At 35.6% G+C, this 24,635-nt stretch overlaps 1 protein-coding gene across 1 annotated transcript in view; it reads right to left on the bottom strand.

The window, feature by feature from the left end:
• Nucleotides 1–24,368, bottom strand: part of LURAP1L (leucine rich adaptor protein 1-like) — a 38,615-nt gene extending 14,247 nt beyond the window's left edge. The window contains exon 1 of the mRNA XM_004677660.2: nt 23,389–24,368. Within this exon, the coding sequence (XP_004677717.1) occupies nt 23,389–23,697 (309 nt within the window). The 5' untranslated portion in view covers nt 23,698–24,368. The remainder of the gene's footprint in view (nt 1–23,388) is intronic.
• Between the last annotated feature and the right edge of the window lie 267 nt (nt 24,369–24,635).

The raw sequence follows: 24,635 nt of genomic DNA, 5'->3' as shown, positions 1-24,635 counted from the left end.
AAATTCCTTTGAGCCTTAAAAATGACTTGATTCTCCAATTAGTATATTAGCTGTTTAAACAATAAAAGACTGTTGAAATGACCTCAATTTGACTCTGGGAAGCGGCTCATTTGGTAGAAACAGTTTCCACATAAGCAAAAATATTTTTCAAGATGATTTTTTTTTTCCTCCAGGACATGGGACAATCCTATTGGCAACAAGTAAATACAGACAAATGACAAAAAAGTGTTGAGCATAAATTCCTGCTGTGTGGTAGTTTCATCCTATCCATTACACTTAGTTTCTAATGAGACTAATCAGTACACATCACATCAGTAACATAGGTAGAATAAAGAAATGAATGAGACAGGAAAACACCTGGTTTATATGTGGTAACATAGAAGATAATAAATATGGATAATTTTCTTTGGAAAAAGTAACAAATGTCAGTTGATTAATGAAGAATAAGAGGAATATAAAAAGAGAAAGATGGGTACGGGTGACCTGAGCCAAGGAGACTGTAATTTGAGCCTGCAATGATGAAACAAGTAGAGGCCAAAAGAGGTCAACATTCATATCATGCTCATAAAAGTGCAAGGGAATGAAATGGGCTAGGATCTAGAATGTGGTGGGAGATAAAAGTGGAAAGATAATAGTGCCATATTATGTCTGGGATGTTGAGCAAGATATCTCAGAAATGCTGTGTTGGTTCATTCCAAAGAGGAGATCACCATCTTGTCTTTATCAGAATGTTATCTTGAGTCACTGCTGTGGGCTGCTACTTTGGGTAGTGACTTTGAAATGCCCTCAAAAGTGCATTAGGGAAGTTCATTAACATCTTGAGCTTGTTCTTTAGTGTCAAAAAAAAATACTGACTGCAATAATAAAGAATATTAATGAATAAATAACCTTTTTTTTTTTAAGGAGTGTTGCATAAGGTTTGCAACTTATCACAGTAACCTTGTCATGTACGCCTCCTCTGGAAAGGAATACCCTTCATGACTGGTTTGCTAAACTGTAAGTAATCCACATTATGATCTCCTTATACCAGAATGATAAAATCACTTTTAAGTGGAAGCAAGGTGAGAATTCAGAGTCCATTGGTATATGTGAAATAAGACTGTTCCCATTTTTCAACCAGAAGCAAAGTTGGGAATGATGTGCTTTTCATGTTTATGACATAGAAAAACCCAGAGGTCTTGACTTCAAGTTCTAGTCTATTCTTCTATTTCTGCCCCTGAAACTTCTGCTTATTGTTCTTAGCATTCTTGTATGAAATATTTATTTCCTCTTGGGTTTTGACTTACTCTATTTGAGGACTGACTTAAAATCTATGAAGTCTGTTTATGCTGGTGGACCAAATGGAAGTTCTTTTTTTTTTTTTTTTCAATTAAGAAGAGAAAAGGAAATTTTTCTTCACATATTTTTCAAATGTAATGACATTAGTTGTTGGCTAATTTCACTGGCTAACACTTTGTTTAAATGTACCCACTTAAAATAGTCTTAAAGTCAAGATTTGCTTTTAAATTCTGCTCTAATAATAATGTAAAGAGGTTAACGTAGTAAAAATTTCTTAAGGTGATAAATTTTTTGGGAATCCTATAGTTCTCTAAGAAAATAAAAGTCTGATATTCCGTTCAAAGGAACAAAGAAGTAGTCCTATGATACATAGTTAGTAATCCTAATTTACTTCACTATGAGCAAGTTTCTTATCAGCTTTAGCCATCCTTAATATGCTTAACCATCTGTAAAATAACATCCTTGTGCTACTTCAGAGAGGCTCAGTTAGACTCAATTGGTTTCAGCTTGTAGAGTGGTTAGATATTCTTGAATGAAAGGTGCTATGTGGAATTGCCATATGATTATTATAATTAGATCATATTCTCAGTTTATGCAACTTACCGGGAAAGTATCTTAATACCAAGGATCAAAAATTGATTCTTATCATTATGTAAAAGCCCTGAATAAATGTAGTTGCTTTTATATTTTAAGTATCACAATTAACTTTTTGCCAGTCAAAAATTACAATGAGCATTGTATCAGTTTCTGTTTGAGCTTGTCAAGAGAGAATTTTGTCAGACACTACTTCTTTTTCATTGTGATAAGTCTAAAGATAACATAAGTTCAAATGATCTTAACAGATTCACTCATAAAAATGATTGAATTACCTTACAATTTTTACATATATACTTCCTCTAACTTCAACTAAGGAATAATAGGTTAAAAATTTAGCTTTGTTCTATATACCAGAGACATTTTATAGGGTGGAGTGTGGAATGGAATCAAAAAACAATGGAGGGAGGGACATGCACTGGACTATGGTGATGGTACACAGGTGATTTGGTGATGGGAAGCCCAGAGATTATCACTGAGATGGAAAAAGCACAAAATTATGTAAAAATAAATATTACATTATTTTAAAAAAATTAAAAAATGAGTCTTTTCAAGGAAAACAAGTTTTTCAAAGCAAAAGTGAAAAAAAATAGCTTTGCTTTTTCCTCCCATTTGAATCAGTGTATCTGGACATTTATGTTCTATATACTATAAATTCCAAATGCAAACAGTATAGCAAAATGATTCAATAGAGGTGGATACTCTCGAATGAATGTGGGTTTGGGTATTCGATGTTAGGAATACAATACCATTCTCTTTGATTTTGTTTAGTGGGATATGTTACTCAGTATTTTCTTAATAACAATTTTCTAATCCATTAAATGGTGTATGTTCTTTGACTCTTAGATTAGTGTAGCTGGAGGAACTGTGTGAAATGATATATACATGTAGCACAGAGGCTGGATCAATGATGCACAAGAAAATTTAGTTCCCATACAAGGTTATAGCAGCACATGCCTACTTTAGAAAGGAAAAAAAGAATCTCATTCAAAAAAATACAATTTTATACCTCAAGGAACCACTGAGGTATTATACCTAACAGACAAATACATACTTTAAAAAAGACAGGTGAAAATAGACTTTGCTGATTTCTATTTTCATTCTCTTATATTCCTTTGCATCTGAAAATTACTCCTAGCAGATTAAGTGTTTTTGCAAATAGCTGTTCTCTTATAGGAAAAATTAGCATAATTTCAATGTTAACTCATCACTTCTGACTTTGAAGGACCACAAACGAGGGTGTTAAAAGCAGATGCCTGGCATATGGCAACAGATGGGTCACCATATTGAAAAAGAACTACTGGGAACAGGATGGTTCACTTTCTTCAGTTCTTATCACAAAAGGTGAAAAGGATGGATAAGGAAACAAGGGCATGCAGACTTAATTGGATCTTAATATTTTTTTCTAGTTTTTGTCTTAATAAGATATGGCATTTGCAGTTTGTTAGCATGTTTCATGTCATAGTACTAACCATAACTATGTAGAAAATTCCATATTAGTGTCAAGCAAATATAGATAAAAACCTATGATAACTACTGGTACAATATGCTTACCAGTGGCAAGAATTATTAGAGCAGATGGCACATGATGAATTCATCAGGAATGTGCAGACACTCAACTTCATAATACAAAGTTTTGTATTTTTCTCAGATAACTGTTTATTCTAACATTACACAGAAAATTTAATCAGTGAAAATTATAATTTCACATTACAATTCCACAGGCTTTTTACGATAAAGTAGAAATCAGAATAATGATTATGATATAGCTTTGCATCAAAACCATACACTACTACAATGTACTCTGAGATGGGTTGTTTACTTAATCAACTAGCATATAAATTCCTGTTACTTTTAAGGAATATTCCATTAGCCATATAGAGTCGGTTTCATTAATATAATTTTAAATACTCAAGATAAAAAAGAAAAACTATATTCATGTGTTATATGAAATAATAGCTGGATTTCAGTGAATGGAACTGTTTGCCACATAGTTAAAATGATACCAAATCATATAATTCCTGTTCAAATAAATTCCCTAATGTTTTAAAAATAAAAACCTTAAAGAAAATATATAATTTCTATTCAGATAAAATCCTCAAAGCTTACCATAAATTATTGTATAGAAGACAATCACAATAATGAGTTCAAAACTTTCACTCAAACTATTACTGAAATTCGGGATTATTGTTTTGTAATTGAAATCCTGGTGGATGTGATTTAAAAATATAATCTAGATTCCTCTGAAAGTAGTAAACAATAACAACAACAAAAATCCTCTTTCTCTTCCTCACTACCTATCTCCTGATTCAGAAAGTAATTTTTGTAATCAGCTAAATCTTGGAATTGTTCCCTGGTAACACTTAGTATGTGCTGCTTTTATAAAGCAATCAGATAATATGTGATCAGAGCATAATTCCCACTGCCACTCTTCAGTAAAGCATTAACATCTATGTAGGCAGGTTATGCAATTATCCAAAATTCACTGCTCAAGAAGTAGGGTAAGGAAACAGCTGGAGATGGTGTATTGAGCTGTGGGAAGTAAGCTTAGTGTGCCTAAGAAAAGCCCTCTTGCTGATGGCAGAAATAAGACAAGTGGTAGTAGCAATGCATCTTAAAGGTACTGGAAGATTTTGTTGTTGATAATGTATTTGTTGTTTTGATTTTTTTCTTACTGTTTTTGTAATCTCACCCAGAAAATTTTAACTCAAGTCAACTTACATAGTGTAGCAGAATAATAATATCATGAATAATAATAGCTATCCTTTAATAATAACGAGGTCCAGACATGAGGACATGTACTTTATCTGCACTTTATCAAACCTAACCTTCATAAAGCTGTAAACAGCAGGCATTATCATCTTCACACTGCAACTCAGGAGAGCAGCTGCCACTTGCCTGTCTCACAAGGAGAATATGGCACAGCTGGATTCAGAACTAGATCTATCTGGAACTAAATAAAGCCCATGTGCTTACCTGGTGTTTGCTCAATGCAAGAACTCACAAACTATAGCATTTTTCCATCCCTTTAAAAAATAATATTAAAGCATTCAGTCTTATTTAAAAAAAAAAAAAACTAAATCTAGACTTGGGAAATCATGTTGCAAAAGGAATGACATATATTCCTCTAATTTACAAATTATTATAACAAATATTCTGACATATTATACCATCATAATAAAAATACAAGAATGGATTATTTTCAGGCAATGCAAATTAGATATAGAAAAATCACATAGGCAAACATTTTTGGTGTAGGTTAAGCAGAAAGGTGGGCTCTATAAAAAGTAATATGTGAAATATACACTATGACCTCAATAGTACAAAACATTAAAAAAGAAAATAATTTCAATAAAATACAAAAATGTTACAGTATTAACCTTGGAGCAATTAATCATAGATTTGTGTCTCTCCCTCCACTATATTTCATGTGCTTTCTAAAATATCAGGAATGTATAGTACACTTTAATCAGAAAATCTCTTAATTATAAAATCAATTTAAAATAGTAAAAATAATTATGTAAATAGCTAATCATGAATAATGTCATTTGGATGACTAAACCATGTTGTAATTTTTTGTTTAGAAAATTTCCACATACTAATAAAAGCAACTTACAGTAATTTATTGAGGGCATATTGTATAATCATAAAATCTGTGTTTCACAGCAGAATTGTATCTGATATAGAGAAAACAAACATGTTTGAAGTATTTATATCTTGAACAAGTAAAATCGTCTCCCTTTCCTTGTTCCAAAAATACTTTTGTCACTTTTTATTTTATTGCATACTTTCATTCCTTAGTAATCAACTGTGTGCTTTCTTGTTTATGAGTATTTCAAAAGTACAGCATACTTTAAGGATCCCATAATATAAAACACATGGAAACTGTTTAGTTTTCAAGAAAAGAATTGTAAGTAAAAAAATAGTGCATGCATGCAAAATTGTAACACAGCTTCCTTACATAACTTCCCTAAAGAACAGCTAAAATTAGTCCTCATTGCAAAACAAACCATATTCAAACTTTCAAGCTTAGTTGGTTCTATTAATTAGAATTGTTTTACCTTTTCAATCTTACTTTCATTAACTACAGTATAATTTCTCATCTACCTTAATAAGTCCACTTTCCTAGTCAATGAAAGCATATAGTACTCCCATATTTACTGAAAATGTCACCTCTACTAGTTGGGTTCCTCTCAAATCACATCTTTGAAGGTCTTATTTTAGATAGCTATACTATCTCTAATACTATACTTCTTTTTGAGATTTATTTATTTATTCATACAGAACTGGGTACAGGCCAGAGGTGCAGGGGCAGTGAGAGGATTCACCAGGGACAGAGTGGGGAGCAGAACAGGCATATCAATGAAGTACACTGCTGAGAGGAGCAGCGGGTGAGACAAGAGAGTTTGCTGTGCCATGTGGGTCAGCTCCAAGGCCCGGGATCAAGTCTGCATCAAAACCTATTGTGCCACCAGGGAAGGCCCAGCTTTATCACTCTTACTACAAATTGCTTAACCCTTTGCTAAATTCTAGAGATAAAATAAATTGGGCAGGAACTATGGGAGAACTATAGTATAGAGAAGTATATAAAACAGTGAAAAATTAAAAAAAAAACACAAAATGCAATGCTAGTAGTATGACTTGTAACTAGAGTTAAGGATATAAGATGTGAGGCACAGGGATAGGAGGGAAAAATTGTTATCAAAAGATAACAATTAGGCCCTCCCTGGTGGCGCAGCGGGTTAAAGCACAGCACTGAGAATCTGAAGCCACTTCCGCATGAGTTCGATTCCCGCCTGCCGCCTGCCCGGAGGAGACCACATGGCGAGCCAGACCTCTCCTGGCCCGCCCGCTGCTTCCCTCAGCAGCGTACTTCGTAGATCTGCCTGTTCTGCTCCCCACTCTGTCTCTGGTGAAGCTTCTCACCGCCCCTGAGCCTCTGGCCTGTACCCCAGTTCTGTATGCACAAATAAATAAATCTTTAAAAAAAAAAAAAAGATAACAATTAAATTATTTTTAGACTTATTTCCAGGCCATGTACAAATGCAAAAAGTCATGTAGCACCTGTAAGGAATGTGAAAAGTCATGTAGCACCTGGGGGAGGGTTATCCATTAACATGTAAATTACTAGTTATATATAAATGACTAGCACAGCTCTAAATGGCTATATACGTTTCTAGTAAAAACTGAATCTTATTACTGATCATGGACCTGTGGATTTGGTAAGAATATTCAATACCATGGAGGTTAAATATTAGTACTGTTTTAGTAGTAATTCCTTATCTTACTTGCAAGCAAATAACCTGAAATCCCTAATTTGTAATTCCATCTGGGGCTTAGACAGGACTGGTATATAACTGCCTTCAGATATGTGTTTCATTTGCTTAATGTCTAATACAAAAATCATTTCTAGACACAGAAATGGGGAACAATGCCCTCAGTGAATATTTACATAGTTAAATGGTGTGTAGTTGAGAGTTTCCATCTGTCTTCAAGGTCCAACAAGGAGTGAAGACTTGGGAATATGTATGTTTATTAAAGATATGCATCATCAGTATTTAACTGGGAACAACCAAGGTTATTTGGCAGTGGCACAATTAATTTCATGTGTAATGTCAAAAGATAACAATTAAATTATTTTAGACTTATTTCCAAGTGTGTGAATCAAGTTGACATTCTTAGTATATACTTATTTTTATTTTTGTTCCCAGAAAAGTTAATGCACTTGAGCTCCAAACTCTGTTTTGTTTTTTTTTTTTGATGCATTGGGTTTTACTTTTCATGAAAAACATAAATTGTTCAAGTTATTGAATTCTGTTGACACTAAATCAGCCCAATGTTATAAAGAAAATAAGGGTATATTTCTCCTTAAAGACTTCTGGGTGCAATTCAAGAGGACAAATTTAAGAGTGAAAGCAAACAAAAATAACCCAACACTTAATGTCAAATTACTGATTATTTACAGTAATGACAGGATTTTTGAAATTCAAATAGAAGTGGAAAAGCATTTCCTCTCCACTGGTCACTCCACAGCACCCTGAACAACCAGTTTGGAAAGTGGAAAACCTGGCCGTGTGTTTATCTACTGTAAATCACTTAGGCTTCTATCTCCATTCCCAACTCAGCAATGTGAACATTTGATAGTGTTCTGAGGAGACTTAATTAATGGTTAGTGGTTTTGGATAAGCCAGTTTATAGACTCTAACAATAATCATTTCAACCTACTTGCTTGTTAATGCCAAGTAAGATGGTTGTACGATGAGTTAAATAGCTCAACAGAGAACATAGCATCCATTTGTAAGTTCAGGTTTGTTATTTATTGATTGCTGCTGATAACCATCTGAACTCATTTCACTTATTAATAAAATAAAATATTTGAGCAGTTCTATTTTGCCCATCAAAGCATGTTGTTTTCCATATCCAGTGTCAAGTAAGGCAATGTGTCACTGAAAAGATTTTAAAAATTGCCTTGTATCATGATTGAAAGGAATAGTGCTTGAGGGAGCTACTTCCCTGTGTCTTTTTAACTGCATGTTAAAGTTACAGCACACATTAATAAAATACATGACAACTGCTAAGAGTCTCTCAAATTGTTGATCTTATCATGTATGCATCCATTGTGGTTTCAACTATAGCAGCGTGAAAGTCAGTTGCTTCATTGAATAAGTGTCCCATCTCCTATGAAATCAGTCTTTTATAATCCCTCTATAATGTAAATTATAACATGTTTGGAATGGAAATGAGGCCAGTTAAATTTATCACAATTGAGTAACTGAACATTTTCAAAAAACTTGCAGGGGTACATTCAAGATAATCACAGTCTAACTCCACAGGGTCATGGGCAGCAAATAAATCCACTAATAAAATATCAAGTTGTTATTTTGTTAGGTTTGTGATTAGGAGATAAACCAAAGAAATCATAGCAATAACAAAATAGATTCACTTTAAGCATATAGGTGTGAAGATTCCAGATTTATTTTTTCTTATGGTACCAGATTATTTGCAGGATGTGTGTTAGTAGACATTGGGTTAATTTATATAAATCCCCAGGCAACTGAAGGATGGTGGTGACCGTAGGGGAGGGGACTGGACAGAGTAGGTAAAATTTCAAGATCTATAGCTAAATCCTCATTTAAGTTTTGTCCCTATTAAAACAAGTAATCTGTGTTCATCACTGAGTGTAATTGATGTCTACCAAAATAATCTTTATCATTTCCTAGTTCATCTTCCTTTACTAACAAAAAAAACAAACAAAAAAAAAAACAAGCAAACAAACACATGTAGAACAGAACATAAATTTCTTAGTTATCCTGACTTTCTTCCCACATATTCATTCTGGCATTTCCAAAGTAATTTCTTAAAATTTCCAAACAAGGGCTAATTGGAACAAGTATTACATTACAAGTCAAACATAGAAACATATTTTTAAAATGAAGTAATAAACTCAAAGTAAGGAAGCAAAATGTAAAAGTTAAATTATATTTTATTTTTCAAGGTTGTCCGGGCTACAATTGCTAGAAAACTCTAAACATAGATAAAAGAAGAGCAAGTAGATATTTTTCAGGAGTTAATTAAACATATGAGTTTCATAATTAAATATAACTCCCCAAAGGAACTTGACTCTTTAAAAAAATAATTTTAATATCAAATATGTTGATAATGATAATGTAGCTTTATTCATTACTTTCTTGACCAAGTAACTGTAATATTAGACAAGGTTATTATTAGTAATCACATTTATTGGCAAATGCTATATTTTAGCTAATACATTATAAGCTTTATGTTGCAACAAATTCAATGAATGTTCCACTTATTTTATTATGACTGTAGTTCACAGCCCCAGGACAGAGGAAAGATACCATATGTGAAAATGTTCTGTTAGCTGTGATGTGCAGTACAAAATGATGACTCGGAGAAATCTTTTTTTAGATAAAAATGCCAAAAATTTATTTCCTTATTCTGTGTCCTTTTCTCTCTTTTTTAAAATTACTTAATAAAACTGGCTTTCTAATCTATGCTCCATTAAGCTTGAACAGTAGAAGCAAAGAGTGTTCTATGGCACCCAACATTTAAAATATATTTACTGACTACCACTATGGTCAGAGTCTTCCACTTACTGTTACATAACTCCATGTGGGTCAGAAACTAGATGAAAACATGATTTTGTGAGAAGAAAAGTTCTGGCATTAAGTCAACTGGAAAGTGAGAAAGTGATTGTATATTATCCACCTTGTCCCTACTATGCTTTGGGGAGACCCACTGACTGACTGTTGGCCTTGGTTACATTTTTGACTCATGAGGTTAACTCCTGCAGTGCTTTTGACAAATATCCTTACAATAGGTCTGTCCTTAGTCAAAAAATATAATGTATGTCTTTAATTATGATTTGAATATATAGAGAAGGACATTTTTATGCATCATAGCAGTTCTTGTTTTACAGAAATCTTCACTGAAATTTTTTTAAGAGTAAAGCAAAGGTATGTCTGCAACTTTTTAAGTTAAAAATGTTTAATTGTGTGTGTGTGTAGTGAGGGAAAAAGAAGGGAGGGAAATAAGAGAAGGAAGAGGCAGAAAAGACTAGATAAAAGGTGGGGGAATAAAGAGGCAAATGGAACATGGTAATGTGTGGGGAGCTTCAGCAGAGAATTAGATAAAGCCTATTAGCAAATTAAACATTTTTGAAAAATGCCTGCTACATATTTGGAATCCTTCCAATAGTGGATGATACAAATAAGTAAGACCAAGATTGAAAGCAGCAAGGACCTATGTAATGTAGACACTTAGAAGCGGTAAAACTAATGCTGTTGAAAAAGTATTTAAAAAGTTCACTTGGAGACAAAAAAAAAATAAATCCAGAAGGAAACCCACACTGTTGCTGTTTTGACAGCACTACGAGCATATTTGATAGGTGTTTTTCATATTTGGAATCTAGTTTCAAATTTAAAACAATGAGTATTTTTTGAAATGCCTTAATTCTAGAATCTTATAACAAAAAAAAAAAAAAATGCTCCTGCCTCATCCTGTCCATCCAGGGTACCCATCCGGGACACTGTTGATATGATGCCAACTATGGGTTTGCTAACTGCCTCATATACCTGAGAGACACCCTGTGCGTCAGAGGCACATCACGCTGTTCTCTCACCCCCATGTCTGTCCTGAGGGTGGTATTGAAAGAGCCTGAGAGTGCCCTGACCATTAGTGGCTGCTGTGTGCCAACTTAGGCTGCCCAAACAGATGATTAGTTACTTTTAATTAAATCCACACAGACTGTACTATATAGGAATATATGCAGTGCCTAATACTATAAATAATGTTGTTATTTTGAATTTCTTTCTTTTCACTCTGATAAGTCAAAAGTTTACTACAGAGTAGAAAAAAAATGGATAACAAGAACTAAAATGTCTACTTAAAAAAAATATATGCATACAAGGACTGGGGTACAGGCCAGAGGTGTAGGATGAGAGGATTCACAGAGACAGAGTGGGGAGCAGAACATGTGGATTTACTGAAATATACTGCTGAGGGGAGCAGCAGGTGGGTCAGGAGAGGTCTGTGGTGCCATGTGGGTCACCTCCCTGGCTTGGGATTAAACTTGTACTATAGTGGCTGTGGATAACTTCATAGTGCTGTGCTTTAACCCTTTGTACAAGCAGGGAGGGCCCTAAAATGTGCACTCTTTGATCACTTATCAGGGTAAAAAAATCAACTTTAATTTTTATGTTCTGCTGGTAACCCTGAGGACAGTAGGTTCTGAAACAATATCTGAAGATAGAGGAGTCTGCACCAAGAAGGAATGCAGCTGTACTTTAAAGCAACAGGAAAAAAAAAATCATTTTTAAAGTCAAATGTCACAGTAGCATGTGGTTTAGTCTTTCTTTAACCAAAATCTGCCTTCTAGGTGATAGGGTTGAGAGAATGGGAGGAAAAGAAGAGACTGGAGTTCTTTGTTTCAGTCCAAAAAGGAAAATATGCTAATATACTCCAAATATAGACAATTAAAAGTGGGAATATGTACTTAAATTCACACATTAGAGAAATGGTGTGTCCTTATATAATCATCTGCATGTTAGAGAAATATAGGGATTACTTAGTCAAAATCTCTGTCCTAAAGGTGAATGTAATAAAAAAGAGTAATATTGATCAATTTGGGACCTATAAACTAAAATTTAGTACATTCAAAAAGTGACAGATGAAGTTATTCATACATAGAATTTTGTCAGACTTTCATCCTGAGGAAATCTTTAGCAATAGAAATTCATAAATATGTACTAAACATTGTTGTTGTTTTGCTGCCAGAGAGTTTTGTCAACACAGACTCTTTGGTCTACCATTAAATCATTGTTATATTATAACTAAAATTATGATCTAAGTAAAAATGTTATACTTGGTGATTCCTTGTGAATAACTCTTCACAATATAATTTTATCATCACAAGTTAATGGAGATAAAATAGAGCTACAGATTCTTACCTGAAATTCCTGTGAAACATAAAAAAGGGGGTTATCTCATTATTTGTAATATTTGCCTGCATTCTGGGCAAGGACTATTTTTTTTCCCTAAAAATCTATACAAATATCTGAGTCCTATTATTTCTACACTCTATCTCTGATAAGAAATATAAGGCTCACATCAGCTCAGATAATTATCTATTGGATATTATGTCTGTTTTGAAAGTCATCCTCAACTGCATTTCTTTCTGTGGATTTGTCCATGGTTAGTATCAGTTAAAATCCTGAGTGATCAGTTGGTTATTAATTCACCTTACTTGACAGAGAGCACATTCCAGAGTTGTAGTGGCCATTTCTTACTTGGCCATTAATCCTTTCTTGGTTCTGGGTAGGAATGCTCAATGCCAAATATATCTATTCAGATCTAGGGTGTGTAGAGCAAGAGATTCCTTCTGTGTGTTCCTGTGTCACTTCTATAAAATGGAACAAAAGAAAGAAGATGAAAAGATCTAGTTTCATCTTTTCCTAGGAGCATCAGAGTTGTCATTAATGAAGTGGGAAGGACAAAAAAACCTAAAGTTATTGAAATAATTTAAACCTAAAGTTACCTTATAATTAATAGTATATTTTAATAACTACAAACACTTTTCATATGTACAAAAATAGCTTAGCTAATATTACTGGATATTTAACTTATTTCTGCTTTTTCAATAAGACATAATACCAAATGTACGCAGGTCAGCTATGATTTTATATCATTTCATCATTAAGTACATTTCTATATTTATCCTAAGAATTATTGGTACCAGAACTGCTATATCAAGGATTTCTTGTTTTTTTTTTTTTTTTTTATTACAGTATCAAGTTTACTCAAAGGTACTCCAAAAAGCTTGCTGGGTAACCCACTTCTCTGCATCCTTGCCAATGCATGACAGTGCAGTTCTCTCATTTAGCAAGACAAGAAAGTTTTCTTTTAGCCATATACACACAAACTTAAGAGAAATTCATTGAGCTCTTGCTGTATTTTATACCTTATAGAAATTCTATCTCAAGTTACACATTCATGGCATGTAAGCACATTTGCTCCTAATGGTTATCCACCAGGGTTACTGATTATAGGGGTGTATCACTTGACAAACAACCACCAAAACTGCCAAAATTTCATATATTATAGACATATATGAAAGTGGAATGGCCTGCCTTGGAATCCACTGAAGTCCACATAACTGAAGAAACTCAGTCAAAAGGCAATGATCATCTGGTTGGGATGATAGGGAGACTGGTCTGGGATGACCTCTAACGTGTCCTCCCACCCGAGACTTCAGGATGCTCTTTCCTATTTCTAAAGATCATCGACTGTCTTTTTATAAACATTATTTTTATGCTAATAGGGTGATTCTCTCTATTGTTCTTTTTCAGTAAGCTAAATCAAACCACAGTGGTAGAATTGTAGGCTGTACTATGAAGCAAAGTGGTGTGTGTGTGTAAAATCAACACTAGAGTGTTGCTGGATCTAAAAAATAGTTGTATGTCCAAATCATACATATGTATACATTGACAAGTATATGTCCACAAGTATCACAAAGTTAGAGAATGAATTGTGGGTATATTAGTATATACTGGGGACATTTAGCTTCAAGTTTGTTTTCTTTTATACTGTTTGTATGTTTAGCATCAGTATATCATTTTTTTAAAATAATATGAAATTAACTAAAACATAGAAACAAAGTTAACTTTGTACCAACAAAACTAGTGACCAATTATTAATAAATTCCCAGCAAAGGAACAATAGGAAATTGTCTGAATTGAACAAACTGAAAGCTGAACTTTATCTCCAGATGGAGCACTTCCTTTCAACTTTCAGCTCAAGCTTTGGTTGACACCAAGAGCAAAATATGGATGCAGACAACCTTTCCTAAATATAATTTTGTTAAAATTAGTCAGGGAAGTTGTTAGAATAATCTGTGGTAGCAAGAACTTAGTTGTAACAGGCACATCTCACTGTCGGGGATGCTGGTGCCCCAACATTTCATGTGTTTATAGAGGTGGGTATTATGATAGCAATAACTTTATTTTGCTCACCAAAAATAGGGAAAATCAAAGACTTAATTCTAACTCACTTCAGGTGTCCTCATTTAAAATCAGAGAGAGAAAAAAGTAAACCTCCTATCATTTAAATTACAAATAGAAAATCCTAATCATTTTGAGACTCCCCTAGAAATAGGGCACATTACCCAGACCCAGAAATTTTAAATTTCTTATTAAAAATGGTTCTATAAAAACAATGTGATGGGGGTTAACATGTGAATGTTTCATAACCCCTACAATGTAGAAATGAGGGAAGTGATGATCCACTGAAGTCTGAAATCAATGATAAGTCTTGAGAGATCAGGTTTGAAAATTCACCTAAGAAGACAGTTCAAGGTGACCGACTCTCAATGGATGAGATTATCATTTTGAGGAATAAAATGTGTCAGTTAGCCCATAGGTTAAATTGCAGTGGACAAGCAAGCAGAACAAATCCAGACAGGTGAGGGCAGGGACTGTCCTGGGGCTATCGACTGAAGTGCTGGGTCCCCTACTGCCAGGCCACAATCAAATTCTTCAATGTTGCTCTCATCCTGAACTTCTACTTCCCCAGTTTACCAGTTTTCCATGACATGGGACTTCAGATTGCGGGTTAATTAATAAAACAATGTTCTAAGTTTTATATAATACTTTCTTAGAAGAATCAGTGTGAAAGTTATTATTTCTTCACTTGAACAATCAAGTATTCTGATCAGTTTCTACCAGTAGAATCTGTTTTGTCATCATGAACATTCCAAAGTCTGACTAAATCTCAGATGTTTTTCAACCATGAAGGCTGAGGGTACTCAAGCTTCTTCAGTGGGTCACGCATGGATCACTTTGTGTAGACCCAAAGCACATCCCAGTTTGAAGACTTAGTGATTTCTTCAGCTGTCAAATGAAGTGTTCTTACTGAGACTTCTATAAATGAAATCTGCTTTCTAAGATAGTTCTAAAAGAACTAATAAATGTCCAGATAATCACCTCTTATATTGGGGTTTATACAGGAGAAGCAACAGAGTAAGATACAAACTGACTAGATAAAAATTGCTTATGTTTCATCAGGAATCTGTTTATATGAACTTACACTCACTATGTGAGTGCAGGGTGAGACTGAAATGACGTAGTAGATAAAATTGTTTAAAATACTATCTAGCATGTTGTAACCATTTATTAAATGAGGTAACAGTAAATATTATTTCATAAGATAAAAAATGAAACCCAAACACCAAAATTACAGAAATGTGTATGCATATATACAAAACAGTTGAAGACTTAGGAAATGACCTGAGAGAATTCACATCAAACTGAGTGGTTTCCTTGGAGGTACAGAATCATACAGGGCAAAAGGAGGGGGTAAAAAGGATCTCTGTGTTTTCATTTTTATTATTATTTTTAGAATGCTCATTATGAGAAAGCATATTTTTAATTCTTACAAAGGAAAAAATAATATTGCTATAGAAGTACCAAAAGACCCTTTGGTTAGAGGTGTGTGAATTTGCTATCAAAATATACCAAACAATCAATGGCACATTCCATGGTGTGCTGAGTGTGACTGGAAGTAATTTGGATCAAGCACATACAATAGTTTTTGCTTGATGAGTAGCTGAGAGTCAACTTTTACAGACTTTATCAAGTTATATTGTTTTCCTAAGTGTAAGATCTATATGTAAACATCAGGCACACCATTTAGCTTGTTTTGAATAAATTATTCAGGTTTTTTTCCTTTCAGATACTAAACTGTATTAAACACCGATCCTATTTGGAAGTAGGTGGTTGAAAATATAACATGTTTCTTTATGAATTCCCTAAGTACAATTTACATTTAGGACAATTTAAATCAGTGCTTCATCCATACGGCTGAAGTCACAGAGCAGTACTGTGGAACTGGTATCATTTCAGAAAAATAGTAAAATCAGACTCCTATTAGAAGAATATTGATTTGAAAGCACTGCTTGAATGACTTCAAGACAGTGTTAGGATTTCCAGTTTCTACTTCTTTCTAGTATGTTAAGATTCAAGCTTTTATCTCTCAGAGAACTAAAGTAGTGCCAATGGAAAGCTGTGCAATTCTAACTTATAGATACTAGTGAGCTCTGAGCCTCCAACTGGTCAGTCAGGGGATTCTTCACTAGTAGCTCCTATGGAGTGGGAAGAAGTATTTATGGAATCTGGGTGATCCTGACAGAAAGGAAAGGTGGCAGTTTCTGGGAACCAGGTAACTTGAATATATTCACACAAACCTCCAGTGTTCCTAAGAAAAGGCTCATCTTGTTTCTCCCATCAAGACTTACAGAAATAAGCCAAAGTTTAATGTGTTTAAAGTTTTGAAATTCTTGAAGAATAGATGTATACATTTAATCCTAGGAGTCAACATGTAAGGTATTCTGAAGCATGGAAAGGAAGAGCTAGTCGTGGCTAAAAGCTCAGATTCTGACCTCAGTATGCTTCATCACTTTAATACCTTGGTAGTTTGAAGCATTAACAATAAACCTCAAAGCATTATCTATAAAATAGTTGCAAAAAGTATAATTAGTTAAGATTATTATAAGGTGTCAGTGGGATAATATATATAAAATACTTTAACAGTGTCTTGTACATAGCAAGGACTCACTATAGATAATCAAAAACTAATCTTAGTTCCTCAGACTTCCTAGGCTACTGAAAATTAAGTTCCATATTCTGCGACCTATATAATTAAACTCTGTACTGCTTTAACACATAGCACATACTTAATAAATGTTAAGTCTACTTTTTAGGCTACTGGAAATTAGGTTCCATATTCTGTAACCTATATTTCTAAACCCTACCATGATTTAGCACATAGTACACACTTAATAAATGCTGTCTGTAATCAAAATTGGAACTTGTAGTTGCACTGAAGCAGGGGAAATGACACATATTTCTTTTTTTTTTCCTTTGTATTCAAAAAGGTGGTCTCTGTGGGCACTCTTAGGAGCAGAAAGTGCAATGGCAGTATACTGGCCAAGCAGGCACCTCCATTGCACAGTCTGAAAGTCACTTTGTCCACCTCAGGCTACCTGTGTCATCTCCATCAAAGAGCCACCTGTTGACATCATACCTGTGCCTGCTGTGGTCTTTACTGTTTTTGAATGTCTGTGTGTGATAGTTCATTTTCTTATTGAATTTGTACAATGCCTTAGTAGAGATGCTAACAAGAATGCTGAGTCCTCGTGTGGTTATATAATTTTCTCAATGCCACATTCTCAGAGAAAGAGTTAAGACTAAGATGAGATTACTGAGAGAGCAGACAGGTCCTCTGTCAGGGAAAAGGGCTAACATTGCTATAGGCTTACCAAGTGGAGCCTTGGCAGTTTCTTACGTCCTGTTAATTGTGTCCTTACAAACGCTAGACTTGAGGTGAGTTCTAGCTTTTCTGGGTCTAAAATTTGTAAGTTGCCATTAAAAAAATAAAAGGAACACCCTTCAAAGAAAAGGAACCTCCTCCCAGACTCCAGCCATGAATCCTAGTTTCAGAAGTACTGTCTAAAAAAGTGAAAGTTTTGATATGTGAAAAAGTCTTTTAATTGTGAGTTTTAACTACAAAAATGAAACTTAAAACTTGGTTCATTTTAAATCTAACAAAATCTATGGTCTCAAGATAGGGCTGCATGGTTGTAGAACTTGAATGGACTGGAATGAAATTCTTTTTTGTCAGAAAGTGTATCAGTCAACATACATCCCTAGGGGCAGGGTGGGCTCATCAGCTTTTGAAAATGTCACTGACTTCAATTTGTGCATAAATCCTGCATAGTGTATCTCTGGGTTTCTAGCAAAGTAATATTACTACCTTTGTTTGTACTGCTGTCAATTTATGAGCCACTGTATAAGGAACAGGTTTCAACAAGATTGGTTTATGAGATTAAGTAAGTCTAATAACTTTCCATGAGCAAAATGGCAGAAGCTACAATTTGGAAACTGATTTCTCATCACCTTCACGGCTTTATCTCCGTAGTATAAAGTCCTTCATTTGCATAGTTACCAGTACCTTGGGTTCCTGTACAGGGCACGTTTACTGTGAGAAATCTCCTTGGCTTTATCTGTTTGTCTTAACACTTGTACCTGATCTCCACCTCAGTAACATGCACCTGCTGATTTGGCTTGCAATCTCTTCTGACCAAATTACATTGCTATTTATCTTTTCAACTATCTTGGGAACTCATTAGAAAGTTTTATTTTACTTTATAGTAAAAGACAAAATCACTTCTCAATTATACACCTAAGTGTTTTCATTTATGTCCAACTTTAAAGAATAACTAGAGGAGAGAATTGTAAAAATACTATTGAAGTTAATATTTAGTTATAAAAAATAGCTAAGTGATGCAGTAACTGGCAGAATTTTCTTCACCCATGCTTTGAAGTATGCCCAAAGTAGTTGTGAAATTAATTTATAAAATTATCTTTTCGAGTAAATGTAGAAATATTTTTCTTTTTAACACAAGATATGAGAAACATTTAACACAATAGACAACAGATGAAAAAGATCAATAAAAGAAATACTAGTAAAAACAGTATAAATTCATTATTCTAAAAATGTTTGTTTTGATTTATGTTCTTCCAGCATCATTTAGATGTGTATATGTATGTAAGTGTGTTCATTTGTAGTTCTGTGTATTACTTATAAATACTTACTAAAGCAAGAGTTGAGGAATTGGGTGGAGTAATTTGATTGTGTTAATAGTGAGGAAAGATAAGCAATTAGTTTGAGATTGTTCTATTACACACTACTACACAGCTGCTATGCAAACAATCGCCAAAATATGAAAATCAGGAAAAGTATTTTCACATTACTTTCACAGTGACAAGGCATTATGTAAAAATTGGTAAGCATTCTTACATAATACAGAATTGACTAGAACTAAAATCTGGCATCAATGGGTAGTATTTCATTCAATCCAAACTATGGTTTTCTGAACAGTAGGCAATTGTGAAAGGGTACATTAGACTCTAATTCCAGGTTTCCATTCTTTAGTGATTGCTTTTTAATCTTAGGCACTTAAAAGTTTTCCAGATTAAATTGATAAAATAATTTGCATTTTCAAACTAGAGGCATGATATGAACATGTTTATAATAAATTAAAAACTTTGAAAAGTCTAAGAAAAGTATAGCATAACATTTATTACTGAGTGGCAAAATAGAAGTTTTGACAGATGATTTACACTTACTGGGAGATAATTTTAAATGAGATGCTTAAAATTTCAAGTAATATTTTATAAACAATACTTTAAAAAATGCACAAACATTTTGCACAGAAATTGGGATGAACACTCTACACAAAGTTCAGGGCCTCTGAAGATTGACTTTTAAAAAATAGCCATTTTTTTTCCTGTATTTCACTGTAATGGCCTGGAATTTAGTAGGTACTTGATATGTACTTGTTGATTATTGAGTGAATCTGTATCTAGAATGCCCCCATACACATCCAGAAGGCCTATTTTGTTGGCCCCTTAATACTTTAGGGAAGCTAAGGTAGCACATATTTACATAAACTATACTATATTTTGAAGAGATTATGGAGCACAGGCTATACAGACCATTTTGGGGAGAAAAACACAATATATAGAGCAGATGAATTTAATTTGTGATTTTGTTTACTAATTAGCTCTGTGACCTTGAAAATGTGAATGAAAATACTTCCTCTTTCCCAGTATGACCTTAGGCTCAAATGACAGAATAGATATGAAGGCACTAAAATACAAACTAAAATCTACTGAACACATATCACCAGACAGATTTTATATGCGGCCTGATATCTATGTCCACTTTTATTATAAATGTCCTATAGATATCTGCACATTTATGTGTATGTGTTCATTTGCTTGTGTATTGTCAAATTTTCTTATCTCTAAGTTCTAAATAATAATAATTCACATAATTGGAAAAATTATCCCCTCCCCAAAATACCCCAATCATAACATTGAGGAGGCCTATCATACAAAATATAGGCAAAGTGATTTTCCCTCCTACACCGTCTCTTATGTATGGTGCTATGCATGTTGTTAAGAAATAATGCAACATTAAGACTTTTGGCCACAGAAAGTTTCTCCCTATTCTTCAATCTTTTTCAACCAGACTCGTTTACATTTGTGTCCCACAGACCAATGCAAGCATTGATTCAAAGGAAATTATCCATGAGGGAATAAAAACAGATGAGAGAGACCATGGAAACCATGTGCCTGTAAAGAACTTGGTGGTGAGGCTACCTCCCTGTGCGTCTGTGCTGTGCTGGCTCATTCGTGTGCACATGCGTTTGGATAGGAAAAGGAAGGAAACTTCATCCTGAAATCTCTAGAAAAAAGTTGTGCATGGCTAAGGTGCTCTGTAGGAAAATAGTGTAAGGACAGACCTTGAGGCTGGTCATTCCGACCATCCAGAAGATAAAATCCATAAGGAACTAAAAATGGGAAGTATGAAGTACAGGGTCATGTTTAATCCCAATGAGAGATTAATTCTGCTCATAGTGTAAGGCAGAAAAGGACAGAAAGGTCACAATGAAGAGGTTATATTCCAGCTGTAGTTTCCTTACTTCTGTACATGTGATGCGAGCAGGAGACAGGAAAAACTGCAGGAGTACATCTGTTCAGTGTTTATGACAAAACTGCCAAGTCTACATAAAAACAAATCTGTTGCTTTACAATTATGCTGAAGTTATAGGTTTTAGAACTCACAAGGGTTATGTAAAATGGGAGACACCAGTCTTAACAGCAAGGGAATATACCTGTTTTCAATCCCTTCTCTCTTAAATCCAACAAGCCAATATTATCATTGGGCCAATTGAGACCATTTTTGGAGTACAAAGTTGAACACCAAACATCTGTTCTGGCATAAATTCTATGTCCATAGACACTGCTGCCTCACATAGAAAATGCAGTGAATAGTCAAGTTAGCAATCTGCCACTGCTGTTATTACTGTTTCTGTTTGCTTTTTTAAAATGTATTGATATGCCATAATCATACATAGAAAGATCTGGTTTGGGGAAACAGATTTTTATTAATGTTGACATTTTCATTAAGAAAAATAGATAAGTCTAGAAAGTGTTTTTAGTGTAAAATAACCAGATTTACTTGAACCCTATGGATTTCTCCAACCACAAATAGTAAATGTGAAATGAGTACAAGAGATTTTAAAGGCCTAAACAGAGAGGATCCTTGACTTTTTCTATTTGTTTAGCACCCAGTTAATTACCAGAATATAGTAAATGCATAACTAATGTGTAAACCTGTTGTGTATACTTAGATAGTGAAGGATGGGTATAAAAATATCATTTATGCCTTCCCTGGTGGTGCAGCAGGTTAAAGCACAACACTAAGAATCTAAAGCCACTTCAGCATGAGTTCGATCCCTGCCCAGAGGTGATCCACATGGTGCGGCAGACCTCTCCTGACCAGCCTGTTCTTCCCCATAGCAGTGTACTTCATCAGTTGGTCAGTTCTGGTCCCCACTCTGGTGAATCCTCTCACCGCCCCTGCACCTCTGGCCTGTACCCCAGTTTTATATACAGAAATAAATCTTTAAAAAATATAATTTATATTACACACACTGTATGAATATAGACATGTGTGCATTGCTTACACACTTTTATGTAGGTACAATAAAAATATAATTGTGTTTATACACGTGCATGTACACATCTATATAGGTACAAATAAAAGCTTATATTTTATATACACAATTTCACACCTGGAATATTCCAAGTGGGGAGAAAATGCAACCTTGAGACATAAAAACTAATGTCCTTAAGTAAAACATCTTTAAAGATACTGAGATGGCTAAAGGTTTTTAGAGTTTTAGGTTTGTAGATCACAGACTCTGTGTACTGTGGTGAGAATTGTGAGCACAGGACCTGAGCTATAAAAATTGTCTTTTTACACAAATACACTTGCCAAGATTACTTAATGCTATGGAATTTATTCCCTCCAGAGTGTTCCAATTGCAGAAAGAATGAGCCAGAAAAAAAAGTTCTGCTTTCTTCTTTTTAATGCAAAGCCCTAGTAGGCTCATGCATGTAGGATACTGTCAACATCCTTTGGTGGCTGAGACCCCTATTGCAACATTCTTTTTCTCCAGCTAGTAGAAAGTGCTGTTGCTTTTTGGTTAATTTTCTTTGAAGGATTTAGGGAGGAATCAGTTCCTCCAACCAGTTCATTCTACAGATAAACTGGGGTCCCAGAGCTCCTGGCAAGTAAATGTTTCTAAGTGCATCCCATCCGGAATTACAAGTATATTCAGAACCAGTATTAGTCCCATTGTCTTAGTCAAACGTTTGCAAACAGCACAGAAAACAATTGCAGGCTGAAGATTGAAGGGGCAGGGTAGGAAGTGGTCATTAGCAAATCCCCAGCTCTAGACATCACCTGCTCCCTGGGATCAAAACAGTGAAACAAGCTGTTCATAAGGACATCAAGGACGAGTGGGCCTTTGTTTTCAGAACCAGCTGTGGAATATCAGCTCAACGGAGGCCTTGAACAGCTGCGGATGCAGCTAAGGGAGGCAGCTGCGTAGTGCTGAAGAGTAAGCCAGGAAGGAAGGCTACAAGGGTCCAGCCGCGCCACCTCTGGGCAAACCAGGAAATATTTTTGCGTGAGTGCAAAAGATTGAGCTACCCACATTTTGAACAGAAAGTGTGAATGGTGCACCGCAGGCCCCACATGGGTGCAAGGACTGCAAATCCTTGGCTAGCTGATGCCTGGGAGGTCGCGGGCAGGCAACTTAGAGGTCGGAGCTGTGAGCAGCGACTAGGTGCTATCAGAAAGTACACAGAGCAGGGCAGGCTCCGCTTTCTTAACAAACCTTGACGGAGCAAAGTCCGGGGTAAACAAGGCTCCCTGCTTCTGTCTGCAGACCCCAGCCCCTGCGCGTTCCTCTAGCCCGCATTTCCCACGCAACCGGCCCTCAGCATTACAGCCAGGCCGCTGTCCCCCATCCCCCGGCCATCTGTCCCCTGGCTACCACTCCCACAGCTGGCGCACCACACTCACCATCTCTTGCCTGAGGAGGTGAAGCTTGGTTTCCAGCCTCTCCAGGGTGCTGGAGTGGCTACGTCCTCGTGGGGAGCCAGAGGTTGGGGAGGATGAAGAGGAGGACGACAGGGAAGGAGGAAAACTGCAGCTGCTACTGCTACTACTGCAGCCGCCACCGCCACTGCCGCTGCTCCCCCCGCAGGGGTCCCTGTCCCTTTCCAGAGGAACCGGCTCCTCCCCACGGAGTGCGCTCGCTAGGCTGTCTGGTACTTTGCGCCCCAGCTTTACCTCGATGTCTCTAAGGTCTGGCAGCTGGCCTTCTTCCATGACTTTTTAAAGAACGATGATGCTGGTATAAAGCACAGAGGATGTTAGGCAGCAGCGGCCTGCAAGGCTGTGGCGAGATCAGCGGACTTCCCCCAGCACCAGGTCTCTGTCGTCCTCAGCGGTTCCAGTGCACAGTCCGCTCCATAACCGCCTGCGTGATATCAACCCTGAATCCGCACAAGACGCTGCGGGTCACAGCCGCAGTTCCCTGGACGCTGCGACTCCGCGACACTTGCTAAGATTATAGAGATCGTTTCACCCTCTTCCTTTTTGGCCACCCCACTGCAAAGTTAATTGATACTGCAGAGGAGATGAGGGAAGCAGTTACTCCAGACCAGAAGAATAAAAGTCTAGTTCTAGATATACGTGGAAAAATTCACTTCATAAACTGCCCCTTCGCATCCCTTCGCCATCCACTGACTGCCCATCTGGTAACGCGACACAAAATAATGATGTGGCCACAATCCAGGGTCCTTTCATTTTCCAGCCATATGTCTCCAAGCTTTCGGAATATCCTGGATTGTCAAAAATAATCTCTGGTCACTGAACAAGAAGGTCGGTCTTGCACATGGACGCATGAAAAAAGAGATGGCTACTTTAACAGGAGTTTAACTGCTTCCTCCATGCGGCAGAAATACCTTTCCCATTTAAGCAGTTTGATCCAAGTCATTGTGTTCCTCTGAGCCTCAGAAACTTTAAACTCCGCTGGCAGGTGGACCAAATCAGGGCCAACCCTCGTACCGTATATCATAGAGAAGAGGAGCAACAGGAAATTTCCCAACCTTGTTGCTGGTAGCAATTTCTGCATCCTCCTTTCTTGGGAGTATCTAATCGGGACATTAGATTTATTAGCTTTCCATGTGAAATTGCCTAGTGGCTCCATCCTTTAAAGCAGCAAATATTATAGTTAAAACAAAAAATAATACATTAAATGTGGA

Source organism: Condylura cristata, unplaced genomic scaffold, assembly GCF_000260355.1.
Source record: "Condylura cristata isolate star-nosed mole 26May11 unplaced genomic scaffold, ConCri1.0 scaffold00006, whole genome shotgun sequence".
NCBI classification, from domain to species: Eukaryota; Metazoa; Chordata; class Mammalia; order Eulipotyphla; family Talpidae; genus Condylura; species Condylura cristata.
Note: the sequence above shows the minus strand (reverse complement) of the source record. Positions and strands in the feature narration are given on the sequence as shown.